Genomic DNA, 21863 nt, shown 5'->3' with positions numbered 1-21863 from the left:
AAGAGCAGCCAGGAGAGCTGCTCCAGTGTGACTCTCCGCTTTGAGACAAGACATGTCTAAGATGGCGTGACACCGTCGTACCTGGCATGCAGCATAGGCCCTGCGAAGCTGGGGCTGTGTAGCTGGAGAGGAGAACTGCCACTCAGCCAAGGAGGAGGAGGACAGCGAAGAGCATGTAGCAGGAGGAGAGGAGGTGGCAGGAGGCCTGCCTGCAAGCCGTGGAGGTGTCACAATTTGGTCCGCTGCGCCCTGCTTGCCATCGTTCACCACCAGGTTGACCCAATGGGCTGTGTACGTAATGTAGCGGCCCTGCCCGTGCTTGGCAGACCAGGCATCCGTGGTCAGGTGGACCCTTGACCCAACGCTCTTCGCAAGAGATGACACCACTTGCCTCTCAACTTCACGGTGCAGTTGGGGTATGGCCTTTCTCGAAAAATAAGTGCGGCCTGGCATCTTCCACTGCGGTGTTCCGATGGCCACAAATTTACGGAAGGCCTCAGAGTCCACCAGCCGGTATGGTAACAGCTGGCGAGCTAACAGTTCCGCCACGCCAGCTGTCAGACGCCGGGCAAGGGGGTGACTGGCCGAAATTGGCTTCTTCCGCTCAAACATTTCCTTCACGGACACCTGACTGCTGCTGTGGGCAGAGGAGCAGGAAGCGCTCAAGGGCAGAGGCGGAGTGGAGGAGGGTGCCTGTGAAGGTGGAAGGGAGAAAGCGGCAGAAGCAGATGATGCACCTGAAGGAGGAAGAGGAGAAGGAGGGTGACTTTTCTTTTGTGTGCTGCTGCTGCTTTTGCTCAGGTGGCCATCCCATTGCTGTTTGTGCCTTTTCTCCAGGTGCCTTCGTAAGGCACTTGTCCCTACGTGAGTGTTGGCCTTCCCACGGCTCAATTTTTGTTGGCAGAGCGAACAGATGGCTTTGGTCCGATCTGAGGCACACACATTAAAAAATTTCCACACCGCTGAGCCACCCTGGGATGTGGGCACTATGGGGACCTCAGCAGCTGATGCGGAAGGGCAAGTTGGCTGGCTGTACATAGGTGGTGATACATGGTGCCGGACACTGCCACCAGCTGTCTCTGACGAAGAGCTGCCCCAGCTTCTTTCAGCAACTTCTCTCCTCCTACTACTCTCTGACTCCCCCTCTGAACTGTCCCCCTCTTCATCTCCTCTATTGGGAACATACAGAGGATCCCTATTATCGTCATCATCGTAATCATCCTGCCCAGCTTCGCTTGCCTCAGAAAAATCCAAACATGCACCATCAGTAGGTCCTTCATTCTCCTTACACGTTACATCCATAGTGTTGCCGCGTAACTCAGACATATGAGCTGGTGAAAATTCATCTAGCTGTAACAACAATGGCTGTGCATCAGTGATTTCAACACTAAATAATTCTTGCGAAGTGTTAAATGCAGCGGAAGTGGTGCTAGTAGTAGCGCTGGTGGCTGAGCAAGATGAGGTGTTCTGTGTCGCTAAATACTCAACCACATCCTGACAATCTTGGGAGGTGATGGGACGTGCCTTCTTCCGAGCACTGTACTATGGGCCAGGTCCACACGAAATTACATTTACACGACCTCGTGCAGACCTGCCGGGTGGCCTTCCTCTGGCTCTGGCACTACCTCTTCCTCTACCTGTTTTGTCCATATCGGGTATGCACGGAGTGGTATATCACACTGCGTGCACTCACGTAGGTAGGTGGGTTCACTTAACTGCACAGGTATGCGCACTGATGCGGTGGGTTCACTGAACAGAACAGGTATACAGTGGCGGGTTCACTGAACACAACAGGTATGCAGTGGCGGGTTCACTGAACAGGTATACAGTGGCGGGTTCACTGAACAGAACAGGTATACAGTGGCGGGTTCACTGAACACAACAGGTATGCAGTGGCGGGTTCACTGAACAGAATAGGTATACAGTGGCGGGTTCACTGAACAGTACAGGTATACAGTGGCGGGTTCACTGAACACAACAGGTATGCAGTGGCGGGTTCACTGAACAGAACAGGTATACAGTGGCGGGTTCACTGAACACAACAGGTATGCAGTGGCGGGTTCACTGAACAGGTATACAGTGGCGGGTTCACTGAACAGAACAGGTATACAGTGGCGGGTCCACTGAACAGAACAGGTATGCAGTGGCGGGTTCACAGAACAGGTATGCAGTGGCAGGTTCACTGAACACAACAGGTATGCAGTGGCGGGTTCACTGAACAGGTATACAGTGGCAGGTCCACTGAACAGAACAGGTATGCAGTGGCAGGTTCACTTAACACAACAGGTATGCAGTGGCGGGTTCACTAAACAGGTATACAGTGGCGGATCCACTAAACACAACAGGTATGCAGTGGCAGGTCCACTGAACACAACAGGTATGCAGTGGCGGGTTCACTGAACAGGTATACAGTGGCGGGTTCACTGAACAGAACAGGTATACAGTGGCGGGTCCACTGAACAGAACAGGTATGCAGTGGCGGGTTCACAGAACAGGCATGCAGTGGCAGGTTCACTGAACACAACAGGTATGCAGTGACGGGTTCACTGAACAGGTATACAGTGGCGGGTCCACTGAACAGAACAGGTATGCAGTGGCAGGTTCACTGAATACAACAGGTATGCAGTGGCGGGTTCACTGAACAGGTATACAGTGGCGGGTCCACTAAACACAACAGGTATGCAGTGGCGGGTCCACTGAACACAACAGGTATGCAGTGGCGGGTTCACTGAACAGAACAGGTATACAGTGGCGGGTTCACTGAACAGTACAGGTATACAGTGGCGGGTTCACTGAACACAACAGGTATGCAGTGGCGGGTCCACTGAACAGAACAGGTATGCAGTGGCAGGTTCACTGAACACAACAGGTATGCAGTGGCGGGTTCACTGAACAGGTATACAGTGGCGGGTCCACTGAACAGAACAGGTATGCAGTGGCGGGTTCACTGAACACAACGGGTATGCAGTGGTGGGTTCACTGAACAGGTATGCAGTGGTGGGTTCACAGAACAGGTATGCAGTGGTGGGTTCACAGAACAGGTATGCAGTGGTGGGTTCACAGAACAGGTATGCAGTGGCAGGTTCACTGAACAGGTATGCAGTGGTGGGTTCACAGAACAGGTATGCAGTGGCAGGTTCACTGAACAGGTATGCAGTGGTGGGTTCACAGTACAGGTATGCAGTGGTGGGTTCACAGAACAGGTATGCAGTGGCGGGTTCACTGAACAGGTATGCAGTGGTGGGTTCACTGAACATGCAGTGGTGGGTTCACTGAACAGGTATGCAGTGGTGGGTTCACAGTACAGGTATGCAGTGGTGGGTTCACAGAACAGGTATGCAGTGGCGGGTTCACAGAACAGGTATGCAGTGGCAGGTTCACTGAACACAACAGGTATGCAGTGGCGGGTTCACTGAACAGGTATACAGTGGCGGGTCCACTGAACAGAACAGGTATGCAGTGGCGGGTTCACTGAACACAACAGGTATGCAGTGGTGGGTTCACTGAACAGGTATGCAGTGGTGGGTTCACAGAACAGGTATGCAGTGGTGGGTTCACAGAACAGGTATGCTGTGGTGGGTTCACAGAACAGGTATGCTGTGGTGGGTTCACAGAACAGGTATGCTGTGGTGGGTTCACAGAACAGGTATGCAGTGGTGGGTTCACTGAACAGGTATGCAGTGGTGGGTTCAATGAACAGGTATGCAGTGGTGGGTTCACAGTACAGGTATGCAGTGGTGGGTTCACAGAACAGGTATGCAGCCAGGAACAAGCTAAGCCTAACTAATCTTTCCCTATGAGAGACAGTCTGCAGCAGCTCGCCCTACTCTCACTAATGCAGGCACACGAGTGACCGTAATGGCCGCCGCTGCCTGCCTTATATAAGGGGGGTGGGGCTCCAGGGGCTAGTGTAGCCTAATTGGCTACACTGGGCCTGCTGACTGTGATGTAGAGGGTCAAAGTTGACCCTCCATGGTGCATTATGGGGCGAACCGAACTTCCGCAAACGTTCGCCTGCGGGACGCGAACGCGAACCACGGAAGTTCGCATGGAACCGTTCGCAGGCGAACTGTTCGGCCCAACTCTAATCAGGAGCCAATAAAAATCACTCCTCATTCATTGCAGAAGGTGTCAGCTGTTGAAGCATACAAGATTGCTTGAAATGTTCTAGAAAAATATCATGGCACATCAAAAGATTCTTTTGCAAAAAAAATAGTAAAAGTTTATTGATACAAAAAGGTAAATCTTCATTAAAAATTAAGAATTGACAATCTGGCTTGACAAAGTTGGCAATAATACATTTTTGGTGACGTTGACAATAGTTTAATTCTGATGGCAAAAGGGTCAGATTTACCATAAGGCACTGTAGGCATGTGCCTACAGGCGCCTGATGATGGAAAGGCGGCTCACTACCATCCCCAAGTGTTTCCCTCCCCTCTTCCCTATGCATGAGTCACGAGCATAAAAGTGTGAGGTTACTTACCCAGCTTTCGCCATTCCACTGATGAGATGCTTAATACCTAATGGCTATCTAAGGCTAAGGGACATTTGTAGCTACCTATGACAGGCAAGGAAAGTAAGGTAGAAGTGACAGCTGGAACAGCCAGCACACTTGTGGTGGGGTTCATTTGAGGTTTGTAAGTTCATAGAGGGAAAAGTCTAGGATGCCAGGACAATCCAGCCTATAGGCTCCAGTGATGAAAATCCGGGCCTGGGTGGCAACGACGACGTTATTATTGCCAACTTTGTCAAGCCAGATTGTCAGTTTTTAATTTTTAGTGAAGATTCACCTTTTTGTACTTTTTGTAACAATAAAGTTGTACAAATTTTTTGCAAAATAATCTTTTGATGTGCCATGATTTTTTTTCTAGAACATTTGTCTTTTTAATAGTCAAATATTGCATGACGTGTGTGGTGGATCACCCCGCCAAGGACATTATATTTTTTCATCCTTTTTTTTTTTTTTTTTTTTTAAAGGTGTAATTTCAAATATATGTTGATCGTAAAATTCTATGTGTCAGAAACTGGTTTTCAAAGAAAGGCAGGAGATTTGACTTACTTCAGCCTGCAGGCCATTTTACCTTAACGCCAAAAGCCATTTTTACCTGTCAGCACTCCTCCCATTCATTTGACATTACTTTATCACTGCTTCTCACACTTACATGATCTATATCTTGTTTTTTTCACAAATTAGGCTTTTTGTGGCCGATACTTGTTTTCAGTAATTACTTTATTTTCTATGCACTTTATAGGCAAATACAAGAAAAAATGAAAAAATACACTATATTCTCCAATTCCATCCCCTATAGTTTTAAAATTAGCAATGCTGCCATAAATAAAACCCACCTTTTATACTTGCCTATTAGTCCCTGGCTTTAACACTCTAGTACAGTGTATGGCACCAATATACAATGTAGTATGGCACCAATATATTATTAGAAAATAAAGGGGTCTTTTTTTCTGTTTTTTTTTTTTTTTTTTTTTTTTTTGTGCCGTCAATTGCAAGCCCTTATGTACTAAAATAACAGTAATATACCCTCATGGCATACATATTAAAAAAGATGAGCCTCTAAGGCAACTATTTATGGATTTTCTTTTTTTTACTTCCTTTTTCTTTAATCACATGTGTTTGCTTGGTAACTGAGGTGGGGGCTTTGGAAGGGATTCATTTTAATAGTGTGTGGTGTCTGTAATTCAACTTTTTGCCACTAGATGGCGCTAGAAACACAATCCTGATTTGTTTTATTTATTTTTTATTTTTTTCACTGTACTTTCGTTTCATTATTATGAATGGACATGGCACCTTATCGGGGTCATGTCCATTCAATACATGTACTGGTTCGGGGAAGCCTTGCTTCCCTTCCCTAATCTCCGACATGGAAATTCCACTGGGGTACAAACCGGGGTTGCACGTGCATGCACGTGCACCCGCCGCTTAAACATTGGACGCTTGAACGCATCCAGTTAGACTGAAGCAGTGCCTATCTGGACGACTATAGTCATACAGATAGGCTGAAGTGGTTAATATATGCAGTCCTAATAAGCACAGTTTCCTGTGATCAGCAGTGCGCTGGCCAATTTGAAACGGGGTCAGCAGAAAAGGGCCCTTTACCTTTTAGCAGCCAAATAAAGTAAAACTTTTTTGGCTGCAGTGCTAAATTTTGCCTGCCACTGGGGAAGTGCCTTGGCAGGCTAGGCAGGGTATGCAGAGCGGGTGGCAGGGAGCTTTTATACTTACTTGTCCGGACTGCTGGATCAGCTGCTATTCCCTCCACCGTGGTGGCGATGTAACCCCGATATGTCTTCTTGGCTCTGATCACATGATATGGCGTGATTGGGGATCCTGGGCCCTGACACACCAGAGAGGGTTTCGCAGGTCATTTTTGTTTTTAAAAAAATACTTCCATTGACTTACATTAAAATCACAACAAAATCACTGTGATCGTGATCTTTCAAAAAATCGAGATCTTAGCAATTTTGCAGTGATTATAACATGATTATAATGAAAGTCAATTGAGGCATTTAAAAAAAATGAAAACGGCCTGCAAAACGTTCTGCGGTGTGTCGGGGCCCTTAGCATTACAGCGTCGTGGAAGAGGGGTGATGGAAGAGCTGACAAGGGAAGTCTCTGACACAATCTCCTGGATTCCGATCATGTCATATCATATGATCAGGACCCAGAAGACATGTTGGATATTCAGAGTTACGGGTGGAGGAAGAACAAAAGCCACGTGGAACAGGAAACTATGACTGCTCCCTGCCACTGGCTCGTTTGGCTGCACTAGGAAGCCAATTGAGACTTGCCATCAGAGGTTTGGGGTGCACAGCAGCTTTCAAACAATATAATTTGTTTGAAAATGCTAATGTTTTAAAGAAATATTCTGGAGAAAACTAAAGAGAAATACCTTTCATTTAAATCTTTATGTACTAGCAGATTGAGATTACTTCTTGTTCTAAAGTTATTCTTCCATGCTCACATACCATGATGTACCTGTATTTTATTTTGTATAGGATTATTATGGTAAACAGCTGACTGATACAAGCAACCTGAAAACTTCCTGTGCCACATCTTCCACAGCTCTGCCGAAGCACATAAGAGACGCGCTGAGTGAAATACATGAAGATATCTCTTCACGGTATGAAATTCCAAGACGTTCTATTACTCCTTCATGCAAGATCAGAATCTCAGTATTGTGCTGTGTGACTTAGGCCTACCAAACACACAAAGGGAAATACTCACTCCCAAACTGTCCTCTGCTGCTTTATAAAGCCTGCAGGCTGCTTATAAGCCAATAAGAAGTGCACACACACGTTACACCTAGTCTGCAGTGATTAATCAAGCAGAAGCTGAGCAGGTCAGCCAATCGTTGGAGAGGGCTTCAGTTGCATATAGACAATGGCTATATGACCAGCAGGGGGCACCAGCGTGCAGGATATTCCCTCTCATCTGCCCCCCTCCTAACTAAACTGCATGGGAATCTACAATAAAATTAAAAACAATGGTGCACAAGCCAGCCTGGGGACCCGGGAACTCTCACTGCCCGGGGCCCCAGAACCAGCATGTAACACCATATGTGAGCGCAGTCAAGTCCTGGAGCTGCCACCCCCAAGAGCCTGTCCCTAACTGCTCTGAAACTTACCAAACATACAAAGGGAAATACTCACGCCCAAACAGTCCTCTGCTGCTTTATAAAGCCTGCAGGCTGCTTATAAGCCAATAAGAAGTGCACACACACGTTACACCTAGTCTGCAGTGACTAATCAAGCAGAAGCTGAGCAGGTCAGCCAATCGTTGGAGAGGGCTTCAGTTGCATATAGACAATGGCTATATGACCAGCAGGGGGCACCAGCGTGCAGGATATTCCCTCTCATCTGCCCCCCTCCTAACTAAACTGCATAGGAATCTACAATAAATTTAAAAACAATGGTGCACAAGCCAGCCTGGGGCCCTGGGAACTCTCACTGCCCGGGGCCCCAGAACCAGCAAGTAACACCATATGTGAGCGCAGTCAAGCCCTGGAGCTGCCACCCCCAAGAGCCTGTCCCCAACTGCTCTGAAACTTACCAAACACACAAAGGGAAATACTCACTCCCAAACAGTCCTCTGCTGCTTTATAAAGCCTGCAGGCTGCTTATAAGCCAATAAGAAGTGCACACACACGTTACACCTAGTCTGCAGTGATTAATCAAGCAGAAGCTGAGCAGGTCAGCCAATCGTTGGAGAGGGCTTTAGTTGCATATAGACAATGGCTATATGACCAGCAGGGGGCACCAGCGTGCAGGATATTCCTTCTCATCTGCCCCCCTCCTAACTAAACTGCATGGGAATCTACAATAAAATTAAAAACAAAGGTGCACAAGCCAGCCTGGGCCCCTGGGAACTCTCACTGCCCGGGGCCCCAGAACCAGCATGTAACACCATATGTGAGCGCAGTCAAGCCCTGGAGCTGCCACCCCCAAGAGCCTGTCCCCAACTGCTCTGAAACTTACCAAACACACAAAGGGAAATACTCACTCCCAAACAGTCCTCTGCTGCTTTATAAAGCCTGCAGGCTGCTTATAAGCCAATAAGAAGTGCACACACACACACGTTATACCTAGTCTGCAGTGATTAATCAAGCAAAAGCTGAGCAGGTCAGCCAATCGTTGGAGAGGGCTTCAGTTGCATATAGACAATGGCTATATGACCAGCAGGGGGCACCAGCGTGCAGGATATTCCCTCTCATCTGCCCCCCTCCTAACTAAACTGCATTGGAATCTACAATAAAATTAAAAACAATGGTGCACAAGCCAGCCTGGGGCCCTGGGAACTCTCACTGCCCGGGGCCCCAGAACCAGCATGTAACACCATATGTGAGCGCAGTCAAGCCCTGGAGCTGCCACCCCCAAGAGCCTGTCCCCAACTGCTCTGAAACTTACCAATCACACAAAGGGAAATACTCACTCCCAAACAGTCCTTTGCTGCTTTATAAAGCCTGCAGGCTGCTTATAAGCCAATAAGAAGTGCACACACACACACGTTATACCTAGTCTGCAGTGATTAATCAAGCAAAAGCTGAGCAGGTCAGCCAATCGTTGGAGAGGGCTTCAGTTGCATATAGACAATGGCTATATGACCAGCAGGGGGCACCAGCGTGCAGGATATTCCCTCTCATCTGCCCCCCTCCTAACTAAACTGCATGGGAATCTACAATAAAATTAAAAACAATGGTGCACAAGCCAGCCTGGGGCCCTGGGAACTCTCACTGCCCGGGGCCCCAGAACCAGCATGTAACACCATATGTGAGCGCAGTCAAGCCCTGGAGCTGCCACCCCCAAGAGCCTGTCCCCAACTGCTCTGAAACTTACCAATCACACAAAGGGAAATACTCACTCCCAAACAGTCCTCTGCTGCTTTATAAAGCCTGCAGGCTGCTTATAAGCCAATAAGAAGTGCACACACACGTTACACCTAGTCTGCAGTGATTAATCAAGCAGAAGCTGAGCAGGTCAGCCAATCGTTGGAGAGGGCTTCAGTTGCATATAGACAATGGCTATATGACCAGCAGGGGGCACCAGCGTGCAGGATATTCCCTCTCATCTGCCCCCCTTCTAACTAAACTGCATGGGAATCTACAATAAAATTAAAAACAATGGTGCACAAGCCAGCCAGTGTGACTTAGGCCTGGTTCACACCAGAGGAGTATTTCTGAGCGTTTTGAGTTTTTGAAACCTCCTGTTAATGTTATCCTATGTGTCTATGCACACTGGAGCGATGAGGTTTTCGAAAAAAAAAAACATAGCATTACATTGGGAAGAGCTTTTGAAACCTCTAGCGTTTGGGGAGCTTTTCTGGTGTGTCTCAGCCCTTATTTAGGAATTACTCAAACTGGCAGGACAATGTGATTTTCTGTCAAGTTAAGCCCTGAATACTAGGAGCATAGTAATAGTGGTTGCAATGCATTTGGGGCTCCAGTTTGTCACCACCAGCCTTCCCCTATTACAGCCAGATACTTCTATAGAATAGTGGAGCAGTGTTGGGATGTTGGGCAGGGAAGTTGTGCTGCGTGAACACTATATTGAATAATGGGAAGTAGGTCCCCTGCAGGAAGTGACATTACAGGTCCAAGAAGACAGACCTTCCACAGGGCCAAACTGGGCAATTGCACAAAGCCCCAGAGCCGGCTTCCCAAGTGAATAGTCAACCCCCCCCCATTCACAACAGAGGGAACCCACCTGTCCAGCATTCTCCTCCTTGAGTCTGTGTGCTTCATCGTCATGGGCACCCCTTCTCTCTCTGTGACCCGGCATCATGTTACATGTCGTTGGGTCACAGAGGGAGAAGAGGTGCTTGCAAGGATAAAGACAGAGGCACACAGACCGAAGGAGGAGATGGCTGGACAGGTGAGTATGCTTTACTCTGTTGGCCTCAGGGGACCACTATTCACTTGTGGAAGGGGCCCCACTGGGCAATCTAATTCTATCCAGGTGAGGGGGTGGGGCCACCTCCGGTCAGTTGGGCCCCATTATGTCTACAACCAGCCCTGTTCTGTTGCACATGTGTGCCTAGAAGGAGCACCCATTCAGTTTTGCTATGGAGCCTTGTTGTTTGTAGATATGACTTTGCCTGATGTACTACATTTCTTCTGTCCTGTGCCAGACTGGCATGCAAATTTTCACATGGAAACAAGGAGGAATTTTCTACATTTATGCAAATTTGACACACATTTTCTTATGCATATATATATAACATATATTCTTCTTCATGCCTGTGCAGTGTGCAATATTATGCTGCAGGCGCCCAGGATTGTAGTCTCTGGCCCCTTAAGGACCAGAGACCGCTGGTACAAGAAATGGCGGATTAACGACGAATACCGACGAATAGCCGCACATACCCGCCACAATCGCCGTCCACATGCTGGGAACCACAGTCACCCACTCTGCCGTCTCTATGATGGCAGAGTTCCTGTGAGCCGGTCAGGAGCCGCTTTCATTGGCTCCTGACCCTGCCTATCAATGTAAGCCAATGGGAGCTGCGTACGTTGATAGACAGGGTCAGGAGCCAATGAAATCGGCTCCTAACCCACTCACAGGGCTCTGCCGTTATAGAGACGGCAGAGCGGGTGAGCTGCGGTGGGGAGACATCGGCGAGAACACACGGCGTCGGTGTATTGAAATCTACCCCCTGGCAGCCAGGTAGCCATCTAAACAAGGCATAGATTGCAATTAGCGCGGTCCTTAAGTAGTTCAATGTGTGGTAATCGCAAGTGGGAAATTTAAAAAATGCAACAGAAACAGATTACAGTTAGCAGAAGTGTCAGCAGATGGAGTGTGTGCTCCTCATGAGTCAGTAGTAATTTGCATAGAAAGTTGGAACGAACTCTTCTCAGTAAAAGCTTTTTTTTTTTTTTTTGGTACCACCTTTATTGAAACACAATTACACACACACACAAACACACATGCGTGCCGCGCAATTACAAACAAAACAAACACAATTACACACACACACACACAAAACACAAACAACACAATCGTGGTCCACATTCTGTGTTAAACAAAATCAAAACAAACAAACAAAGCATTTTTTATACCAAAAACGCCATTGATAGTGTAAACAAGCCATTACCTTGAGTGACAATGATACAAAAAGTGTAACAGCAGGGAAACAAGAGCATACTAAGTATGCTTTATGTAAAATGAATGCAGCCCAAGGAACCCATCTCAGCAATCACTGCTTGAAGTCATTGCCAGTGTCGTAGCAAATAGCAATAGGAGATGTAGAGGTTGCAACCGCACCGTGGCCCATGGACCAAAGGGACCCACTAGGGGGGCCCTGCTTCATCCAACTTGTTAGTTTTTCATTGGTGCTATGCTGGTAATGAACACCTCTATATGTGCATTGAACAGTAGTAATCCTTAAAGGAATCATCAGCCATACTTAAAAAAAAAAAACGCCTTACTCACCTGGGGCTTTCTCCAACCCCTTGCAGCTGACTGTTCCTCGCTGACCGTTCTGCTCTCCGCCGCCATCCCGGGTTCCCCGCACGGTGCAAAGGCTGACATCAAGGTTGTCCTTACTGCGCCTGCGTGATGTGCTGCTGTCAATCAAGCCCACGTTGTCCGCGGCTTACTGCGCAGGTGCAGTAGTTCTGTGCCTGCGCAATAAGCCGCGGACAACGTGGGTTTGATTGACAGCAGCACTTCACGCAGGTGCAGTAAGGACGACCTCAAGGTCAGCCTCTGCACCGTGCGGGGAGCCCAGGACGGCGGCGGATCGGTCAGCAGGGGACAGTCAGCTGCAAGGGGCTGGAGAAAGTCCCTGGTGAGCCTGTTACCGTGGCTGAACAGCAGACCGCAGAAGGATGACAGGGGACTCAGACGTGCTTATGGAAGGAAGCCCCGAGTAAGTATCAAAGCTTTACAATTTGACGTCTCTGGTTTACTTTAACAATTGTTTCCTTACTCTGATTACACCATTCTCAGACACTGCAGCTGTCCTTCGTAGTTTTTGAAGCTCCATTTCAATAGAGTTCTTGGGGCCCCATGTGAAACTTGCACCTAGGCCCCCAAGCTCCTTGGTTACACCACTTGCCATTGCTCTACATTCAGCATTACTTTAACTGTAAATGTTCTTTGTTTTCCCTTCACAGCTACTACGGATGTGGCCTGACTGTCCCCGAATGTTTGGAGAAGTGCAGGATTCTGGATCTTGGCAGTGGCAGTGGGAGGGACTGTTATATGCTGAGCAAGCTGGTTGGGCAGCAGGGATATGTCGTTGGAGTGGACATGACTGATGAGCAGGTACATTGCTTGTGTAATAATACAGCAAGCAAAAGCACTGTTACAAAGGCATGGAAGTTATGATAGAATTATTAGATCCCGAGGTACTGAAACAAGGGAAGGGGGAGGCTGGGACTTTAATAAAGAGCTCTATCATCAGACTGACACTTATTACTGAGGTTGACACAAGTGTAAATACTGTACTATAATCAACTAGGGAATAGGGATAGGGAACTACCAAAGAGAGTGCTAAAAGAAGGCTGCATGCAGTATTTCCCTTACTGGGCACTCTGCAATGCTCTATGTGGGTTTCTTTTCATTCTTAACCACTTGAGGACTGCAGGGCTAAACCCCCCTAGTGACCAGGCCATTTTTAGCAAAATTGGCCACTGCAGCTTTAAGGCCAAGCTGCAGGGCCGCACAACTCAGCACAGAAGTGATTCCCCCCCCCCTTTTCTCCCCACCAACAGAGCTCTCTGTTGGTGGGGTCTGATCGCTCCCCCCATGTTTATTTTTTTTTAAATAAATATTATTGTTTGTTTTTTTTCTCTAAAAACCCCTGTTTCTTTAAATTTCTTCCCTCCCCACAGCCAGCCAATTATGGCGATCGGCTGTCATAGGCTTCTGCCTATTATTATTATTAGTATTATTATTATTATTTAGTATTTATATAGCGCCGACATATTACGCAGCGCTGTACAGTGTATATATATATATATATATATATATATATATTGTCTTGTCACTAATTGTCCCTCAAAGGAGCTCACAATCTAATCCCTACCATATGTCTATATTATGTAGTGTAAGTACTGTATGCTAGGGCCAATTTTTAGGGGGAGCCAATTAACTTATCCGTATGTTTTTGGAATGTGGGAGGAAACCGGAGTGCCCGGAGGAAACCCACCAGGGACCCAGCGCTGCAAGGCGAGAGAGCTAAGCAGATTGCTCTCTTGTCCCCCATGGGGACAGCCGTGTCACACGGCTGTCCCCAGTGCAGCGCTGCTGCTCATCGCAGCGCTGCACCTAGTAAATAGACGGTGTGTTCGCCGTCTAACAGTCTCCCGAGCGGCAATAGCCGCTCGGAGACTGAAGGCGGGGCGGAGCTCCGCCCTCCGAGCATGAGATGCGCGCGCACCATGCGTGCAATCTCATGCAAAACAGAGCCCCAGGACTTTACGCCAATTGGCGTTAGGTGGTCCTGGGGCTGCCGCCGCGGCCACGCCCACTGGCGTGACGCGGGCGGCAGAAGGTTAAAGAGGAACTGTTATAAATAACATAATGAATAAAATTGCCTATTTTTTACAATATACATTTATAGATTATTTTGTCAGGGTTTGGCCATTGTAAAATCTTTCCTCTCTTTTATTTACATTCTGAAATGTATCACTGGTGGTGACATCTCAACTCTCAAGTATTAATAAATCCAAAAAGGTCAGCCCCACCAAAAGTATTATAGCTCGATTACATTTATTAAATGAAAAACAAAAACAGACAGACTATAGCAGCACAAACCACTGTTTCGGACATTCATCCTTTCTCAAGCTGCATAAAGTCACCTTCTTAAAGAGGAACCAGTGAAAATAATGTATTAAAATGCTTAATTTTTACAATAATTATGTATAAATGATTTAGTCAGTGTTTGCCCATTGTAAAATCTTTTAAATCCCTGATTTACATTGTGACATTTATTACATGGTGACGTTTTTACTGTTGGCAGATAATGTAGCTGCTGCATTCTTTTTTGGCAGTTGGAAACCGCTGTAAACAGCGATTTCCCACAATGCAGCAAGGTTCACAGACAGGAAACTGCCAGGAGTACGTACTCAGAGTTTCTTGTGGGAGGGGTTTCACCACAATATCAGTCATACAGCACCCCCTGATGGTCTGTTTGTAAAAAAGGAATAGATTTCTCATGTAAAATGGGTATCAGCTACTGATTGGGATAAAGTTCAATTATTGGTCGGAGTTTCTCTTTAAGTACTGGCAGGTGATCTGTACAGAATGTTCGATACTGAGAGTTCTATCCACAGAAGTAGATATTGCTTGGCAGTTGGACAAAGCCATTATTTCCCACAATGGAACGAGGTTCACAGACAGCAAACTGTCAGGATAATGGTCATGACATCACACTGTAGGAGGGGTTTCACCACAATATCAGCCACACAGTCCCCTTCCCCCTTATGATCTTTTATGATCTATTCAAGAAAAGGTAAACATTTGTTAAAGTTCAATAAATTGGCATTTTCCAGACCAGATTTTCACAACCTGTTTGCTGTTTAACAATACAGTCAGTTTTTATTTAAGCTCTTTCTAAATAATGCCCAGTTTGTTTTAATTTGAACTTCTAAGCGGTTGATGCATAAATGAATGACCTGAAGTTGTGGACTGCAACATTCTCAGTAGGAAGTATTTATCTGCCTTTGGTCTTCAGTTAGAACTGTCCAGGAAGTATATTAATTACCACACACAGAAGTTTGGATATGAGAAGCCCAATGTGGAATTCGTCAAAGGATACATCGAAAACCTAAAGGCCGCAAATTTAGAGGACGATGCATTTGATGTTGTAATGTAGGTATCGTTCACCTATAATAAATAAACAAACATATTGCATATTGAAATGATTTTGATGCTGCCGTTGTGTATTTCTCATGAAAAGTTACATTTTTTACTTTTACTGTTTGACTACTTAGCTTCAGTATCTTATATTTCCTTTTTAATTTAGAAGATACAAATACTCTATGGGCTTGATTCACTAACCGGCGCTAAGCCTTATCACTTAGTGGGCGCAAACCACAGCACTAAGTAGTTTGCGCCCACACATCTCTCAGCCCCGCTCAGTGTGCGCGCAGCGCGGCTGAGTGGTATTAGTGCGTGGTGCAATGATAACATCGTACCCGCTGCCCCTTAACCTCTTGCCGACCGCGTCACGCCGATGGGTGTGCCCACGGCGGCAGCCCCAGGACCGCCTAACGCCAATTGGTGTAAAGTCCTGGGGCTCTGTTTTGCAGGAGATCGCGCGCATGGTGCGCGCGCATCTCCTGCTTGGGGGGCGGAGCTCCGCCCCGCCTTCAGTCTCCAAGTGGCTATTGCCGCTCGGGAGAATAATAGATGGCGTGATCGCCGTCTATTTACATTGTGCAGCGCTGCAATCAGCAGCAGCGCTGCACTGGGGACAGCCGTGTGACACGGCTGTCCCCCTGGGGGACAAGAGAGCGATCGGCTCTCATAGGCAGAAGCCTATGACAGCCGATCGCCGTAATTGGCTAGCTGTGGGGAGGGAGGGAGGGAAGCAGTTTAAAGAAACAGGCTTTGTTTTTTTTAAAAAAAAACACAAACGAAAATATTTATTTAAAAAAAATAAACATGGGGGGAGCGATCAGACCCCACCAACAGAGAGCTCTGTTGGTGGGGAGAAAGGGGGGGGGGAATCACTTATGTGCTGTGTTGTGCGGCCCTGCAGCTTGGTCTCAAAGCTGCAGTGGCCACTTTTACTAAAAATGGCCTGGTCACTAGAGGGGTTTAGCCTTGCAGTCCTCAAGAGGTTAAAGGGATTCCGCATTCCCCAACGTAAAGTGCCGCAAAGCGCCGTAAAGCGCGTCCCAATGACGCGCTTTATGGCACTTTACGTCAGGGAATGCAGAAGAATAGGACACGTTGCAGGAGGAAGACTGGCAGTTGGCCGAAAACAAAACTAAGCGGTGGCGGGGGACCGGAGGACACTGAAGGAGCTGCGCGGGCACAGGACGGCTGCAGGAGGCTTGGGAAAGCCCCAGGTAAGTGAAACTTTTTTTTAACCACGGTTAAGGTTCCCTTTAAACGTCGCACCTGGTGCGCCGAAGACGGTGCATCGGGTGCCCGCTGAGGCAGCGCATCAATGCGCTGTTACGGGGGAACCCGCCATTTTCGGCACACCAGGTGCGACATTTAAGGGGCTGCAGGTGCGACGTTATCGTCGCACCGCGCAATAGTACCGGCGAGCCACTAAGCGGGGCTGTGCGCGAAGTAGCTCTGCACGGCCGTTAGTGCGCGCAGAGCTACTTGTGGGGCACTAAGAGGCTTTTCACTTCGGCGCTAACACTTAGCGCCGGTTAGTGAATCAAGCCCTATATGTGTTTCAGAATGAAACAACAATGAAAATAATCTTGTCAGTCCTATTTATCAACAGAGCAGTAACAATGCATTGGCAGCAGCATAACCTAGTGATACTACTATACATACACATAAACAAAGTAGGTTTGGTTTGAATGGAACTTTACAGAGCACAGTAATCAATATCTACTTGATCTTCAGTTATATATCTCATCTAACTATAATCATATTATTATTTTATGTACAGTATCTAACAAAAAGCAGGGCCGGATTTACCATAAGGCACTTTAGGCATGTGCCTACAGGCGCCTGATGATGGAGAGGCGGCCCAGAGTGCCTTCCTCTCTCCTTCCCTATGTACAGTCCTGATGCGAGGTTAGTCACCCTACTCTCAGCATTCCACTGATGAGATCTCTTTTCAGTCAGCGGCACCTCCAGCTACTTAATTCTGAGGGTACCTCCTAGCTTCTATCTAATACTTGGGGGCACCTCCAGCTTCTTAATATTGATGGTAGTTCTGGCTACCTAATACTAATGGGCACCTGTAGCTACCTATGACGGGCAAGGAAAGTAAGGGGGAAGTGACAGCTAGGCCAGCCAGCACACTTGCGGTGCAGTTTGGCGGGGGTTGTAGGCTCATGGAGAGCGGAGCCTAGGGTGCCAGGACATCTGTTCCTATAGGCTCCTGTGAGGTAAATCTGGGCCTGAACAAAATGGGTCATTATCATGTTGGAATACTGCCCTGTGGACCAGTTTATGAAGGGAGGGGATAATGCTCTGTATATAACAGTACATTCTGGCATTCATGGTTCTCTCAATGAACTGTAGCTCAGCTCCCCAGTGCCAGCAGTACTCCTGCAGCACCAACCCAGGACTCTCCCACCACCATGCTTAGCTGCAGGCAGGACACACTTGTCTTTGTACTCCTCGCTTGCTTGCTGGCATTACACTTGATGCCATCTGAGTCAAATACGTTTATCTTGGTCTGCTCAGATGACAGGACACAGCTCCAGTAATCTATGTCCTTAGTCTTCTTGTTTTCAGAAAAATTATTGTGGGCTTTCTTGTGCGTCATCTTTAGAAGAGTCTCTTCATTCTGGGAAGACAGTCATGCAGACCAATTTGATGCAGTGAGCTGCTTATGGTCTAAGCACTGACAAGCTGTAGGAGAAAGTTCCAAAGGAGAGGTGACATTCATGAGAAGTCCTGCATGGAGTGTGAGAATGTGACCAATGGATGCATTTTTAATCAGTGTTCAGGGAGGACACATTTTTTGTTACCTATGGTGGAAGTGGCTAGATATACTGAGAGGACACTTTGGCTACATGCTGTATTACTGGGGGTGTTTACCTGTACTAGGCGGACACCATGGCTACCTATACTGGCGATGGCTACCTACGCTGGGTATGTTGAGGAAGAGCGGGGTGAAACTTTGGCTACCTTACTTATACTGGAGGGCTACCCATTTGGGAGCTACGCACACCTTTGGCTACCTATTATTCCAGGAGAACTAGCCTCTGGTGTGTGTGTGTGTGTGTGTGTGTGTGTGTGTGTGTGTGTGTGTGTGTGTGTGTGTGTGTGTGTGTGTGTGTGTGTGTGTGTGTGTGTGTGTGTGTGTGTGTGTGTGTGTGTGTGCGCGTGTGTGTACACAAATGATGTGCTGCTTGGGACCACAAACACCTCAACAGCTCACCTGGGTTAAGAATTCAGTTTTTACAAATCAAGACAAATTCCTGCTGAATCATTTTATAGAACCTCGTGGTCTATCTTAACAACTGCCTGCTCATGGTCAGCCTGAAGCTATGCCTCCCTAGAGCATCAGTCAGTTTGGAGCCACTCTACCACCCTGCATGTTCATGTGACTAGAGGAGGAGCGTTTCAGACTCTGTGTCTGTCAGGTCACTAAGTCACTGAGGAGGAGATGTAGGTCTGTCTGTGAATTGGAAGGTATTTCCTTTTTTCATTTGGCAAAACCAATTTTTTTAACCAAATATTTTTTTTATCTATTTAAAGTAGTTTTATTATATGCATAATCTGTGTGCTTTAAAGTGAACCTGAGATGAAAACAAACGGATGAGATAAACAATTGGGTATGTCCTCCTATTGCTAAAAATGACTTTTTTTGATAGTTCATGGTTTTATTTTATGTATGAACATTTAAAAGAAGACTTAATGTTTTATAGTCTGTGCTCAATTACAGTGTCTCAAGAGTCCCAGAGCGGAAATACATGAACTATTGACCTTTTTATATTTTCTCTTGCAGTCAGAAGCCCAGGTATCTGCTTAGGAAAGTGTTTTATAGCTGTACTTTATTTATCAGTGAGCCTGACTGGAGGAAAAACGGTAACTTCCATAGCTAATTATAAACTCTTTCAGGCAGGAAAAAAAAAAGGAGCACAGCATAGGTGTCTGTGTGCTTGCCACTGTATATGCACATGTCTATCTCACCATGTCACATATCATCTCTGGTACACATAGTTACATAGTTACATAGTTATTTTGGTTGAAAAAAGACATACGTCCATCGAGTTCAACCAGTACAAAGTACAACACCAGCCTGCTCCCTCACATATCCCTGTTGATCCAGAGGAAGGCGAAAAAACCCTTACAAGGCATGGTCCATTTAGCCCCTAAAGGGAAAAATTCCTTCCCGACTCCAGATGGCAATCAGATAAAATCCCTGGATCAACATCATTAGGCATTACCTAGTAATTGTAGCCATGGATGTCTTTAAACGCAAGGAAAGCATCTAAGCCCCCTTTAAATGCAGGTATAGAGTTTGCCATAACGACTTCCTGTGGCAATGCATTCCACATCTTAATCACTCTTACTGTAAAGAACCCTTTCCTAAATAAATGGTTAAAACGTTTTTCCTCCATGCGCAGATCATGTCCTCTAGTCCTTTGAGAAGGCCTAGGGACAAAAAGCTCATCCACCATGGTATTATATTGCCCTCTGATGTATTTATACATGTTAATTAGATCCCCTCTAAGGCGTCTTTTCTCTAGACTAAATAAACCCAGTTTATCTAACCTTTCTCGATAAGTGAGACCTTCCATCCCACGCATCAATTTTGTTGCTCGTCTCTGCACCTGCTCTAAAACTGCAATATCTTTTTTGTAATGTGGTGCCCAGAACTGAATTCCATATTCCAGATGTGGCCTTACTAGAGAGTTAAACAAGGGCAATATTATGCTAGCATCTCGAGTTTTTATTTCCCTTTTAATGCATCCCAAAATTTTGTTAGCTTTAGCTGCAGCTGCTTGGCATTGAGTACGATTATTTAACTTGTTGTCAATGAGTACTCCTAAGTCCTTCTCCAAGTTTGATGTCCCCAACTGTATCCCATTTATTTTGTATGGTGCTAGACCATTAGTACGTCCAAAATGCATGACCTTACATTTGTCAACATTGAATTTCATCTGCCATGTATGTGCCCATATAGCCATCCTATCCAGATCCTGTTGCAATATGACACTATCTTCCTGAGAGTTGATGATTCTGCACAATTTTGTATCATCTGCAAAAATAGCAACATTGCTCACTACTGCATCTACTAGGTCATTAATAAATAAATTGAAGAGCACTGGACCCAGAACAGACCCCTGTGGGACCCCACTGCTAACAGTCTCCCATTTTGAGTACGATCCATTGACCACAACTCTTTGTTTTCTGTCCATTAGCCAGTTCCCTATCCATGAACACAGACTCTTCCCCAGTCCTTGCATCCTCAACTTTTGCACCAGACTTTTGTGGGGAACAGTGTCAAAGGCCTTTGCAAAGTCCAAGTATATCACATCTACAGCATTCCCAATATCCATATTAGCATTCACTACCTCATAAAAGCTGAGCATGTTAGTCAAACAGGACCTGTCTTTAGTAAACCCATGTTGATGCTGAGAAATAAGATTATTTTCTACTATGAAGTCATGTATAGTATCTCTTAGTAACCCCTCAAATAGTTTGCATACAACTGATGTTAAACTTACAGGTCTATAATTTCCTGGATCTGATTTTTTGCCCTTCTTAAATAATGGGAAAACGTGGGCTGTACGCCAATCCACTGGGACTCTGCCAGTTGCAAGAGAGTCACAAAAGATAAGATAAAGGGGTTTATCTATAACTGAACTTAATTCCCTTAGGACCCGAGGATGCATGCCATCCGGGCCAGGTGCCTTGTCTATTTTTAATTTATTTAGTCTTGCCTTCACTTCTTCCTGCGTTAAGTATTTAATATTACAGTTAGAAGATTGAGACTCTTCTGCCTCTGTAGTTTGCAACAGTGCTGTTTCTTTTGTGAAGACAGAAGCAAAGAAAGCATTTAATAACTCTGCCTTACCTTGGTCATCCACCATTGAGTTCCCATCCTCATCCTTTAGGAGTCCTATACAGTCAACCTTTCTTTTTTTAGAGTTAATGTACTTGTAAAACTTTTTTGGGTTAGATTTGATATCCTTAGCGATTTGTTTTTCAGCTTCAATCTTTGCCTGCCTAATTTCTTTTTTACAATTTTTATTGCACTCCTTATAATTGCTTAGTGCAGCCTCGGTCCCCTCCTGTTTTAAGACCTTATAGGCATTCTTTTTCCTCTTCATTTTATCTTTAACCTTTCTATTCATCCATAGAGGCCTTTTTTTATTCCTAGACATTTTGTTTCCATATGGGATATACATACTACAGTATTGATTGAGTATAAGTTTAAAAGCTTGCCATTTCCCTTCAGTGTCTTCTCCTTGTAGTACATTATCCCAGTTCACCAAACTTAGTGCCTGCCTAATTTGAGTGAACTTTGCTTTTCTAAAATTCATAGTTTTAGTGGTCCCGCTGCCCCGTGGCCTATCAGTCACCAGATCAAACGTTATCATGTTGTGATCACTATTTCCCAAATGTTCTTGAACCTGCACATTTGATACATTATCTGGTCTATTAGAAATGATCAGATCCAGTAACGCATGCCCCCTGGTTGGTTCAGTTACCATTTGAGTCAAGTAATTGTCCTGTAGTGCTGCCAG

General features: G+C 46.2%; 1 protein-coding gene across 1 annotated transcript in view; it reads left to right on the top strand.

Moving 5' to 3' along the window:
• Window positions 1-21863, top strand: part of AS3MT (arsenite methyltransferase) — a 69668-nt gene that overhangs the window by 25082 nt on the left and 22723 nt on the right. Inside the window, exons 3-5 of the mRNA XM_068258943.1 lie at window positions 7012-7136; window positions 12630-12780; window positions 15194-15330. Of these exons, the coding sequence (XP_068115044.1) occupies window positions 7012-7136; window positions 12630-12780; window positions 15194-15330 (413 nt within the window). The remainder of the gene's footprint in view (window positions 1-7011; window positions 7137-12629; window positions 12781-15193; window positions 15331-21863) is intronic.

This window comes from Hyperolius riggenbachi, chromosome 10, assembly GCF_040937935.1.
Source record: "Hyperolius riggenbachi isolate aHypRig1 chromosome 10, aHypRig1.pri, whole genome shotgun sequence".
NCBI classification, from domain to species: Eukaryota; Metazoa; Chordata; class Amphibia; order Anura; family Hyperoliidae; genus Hyperolius; species Hyperolius riggenbachi.
Note: the sequence above shows the minus strand (reverse complement) of the source record. Positions and strands in the feature narration are given on the sequence as shown.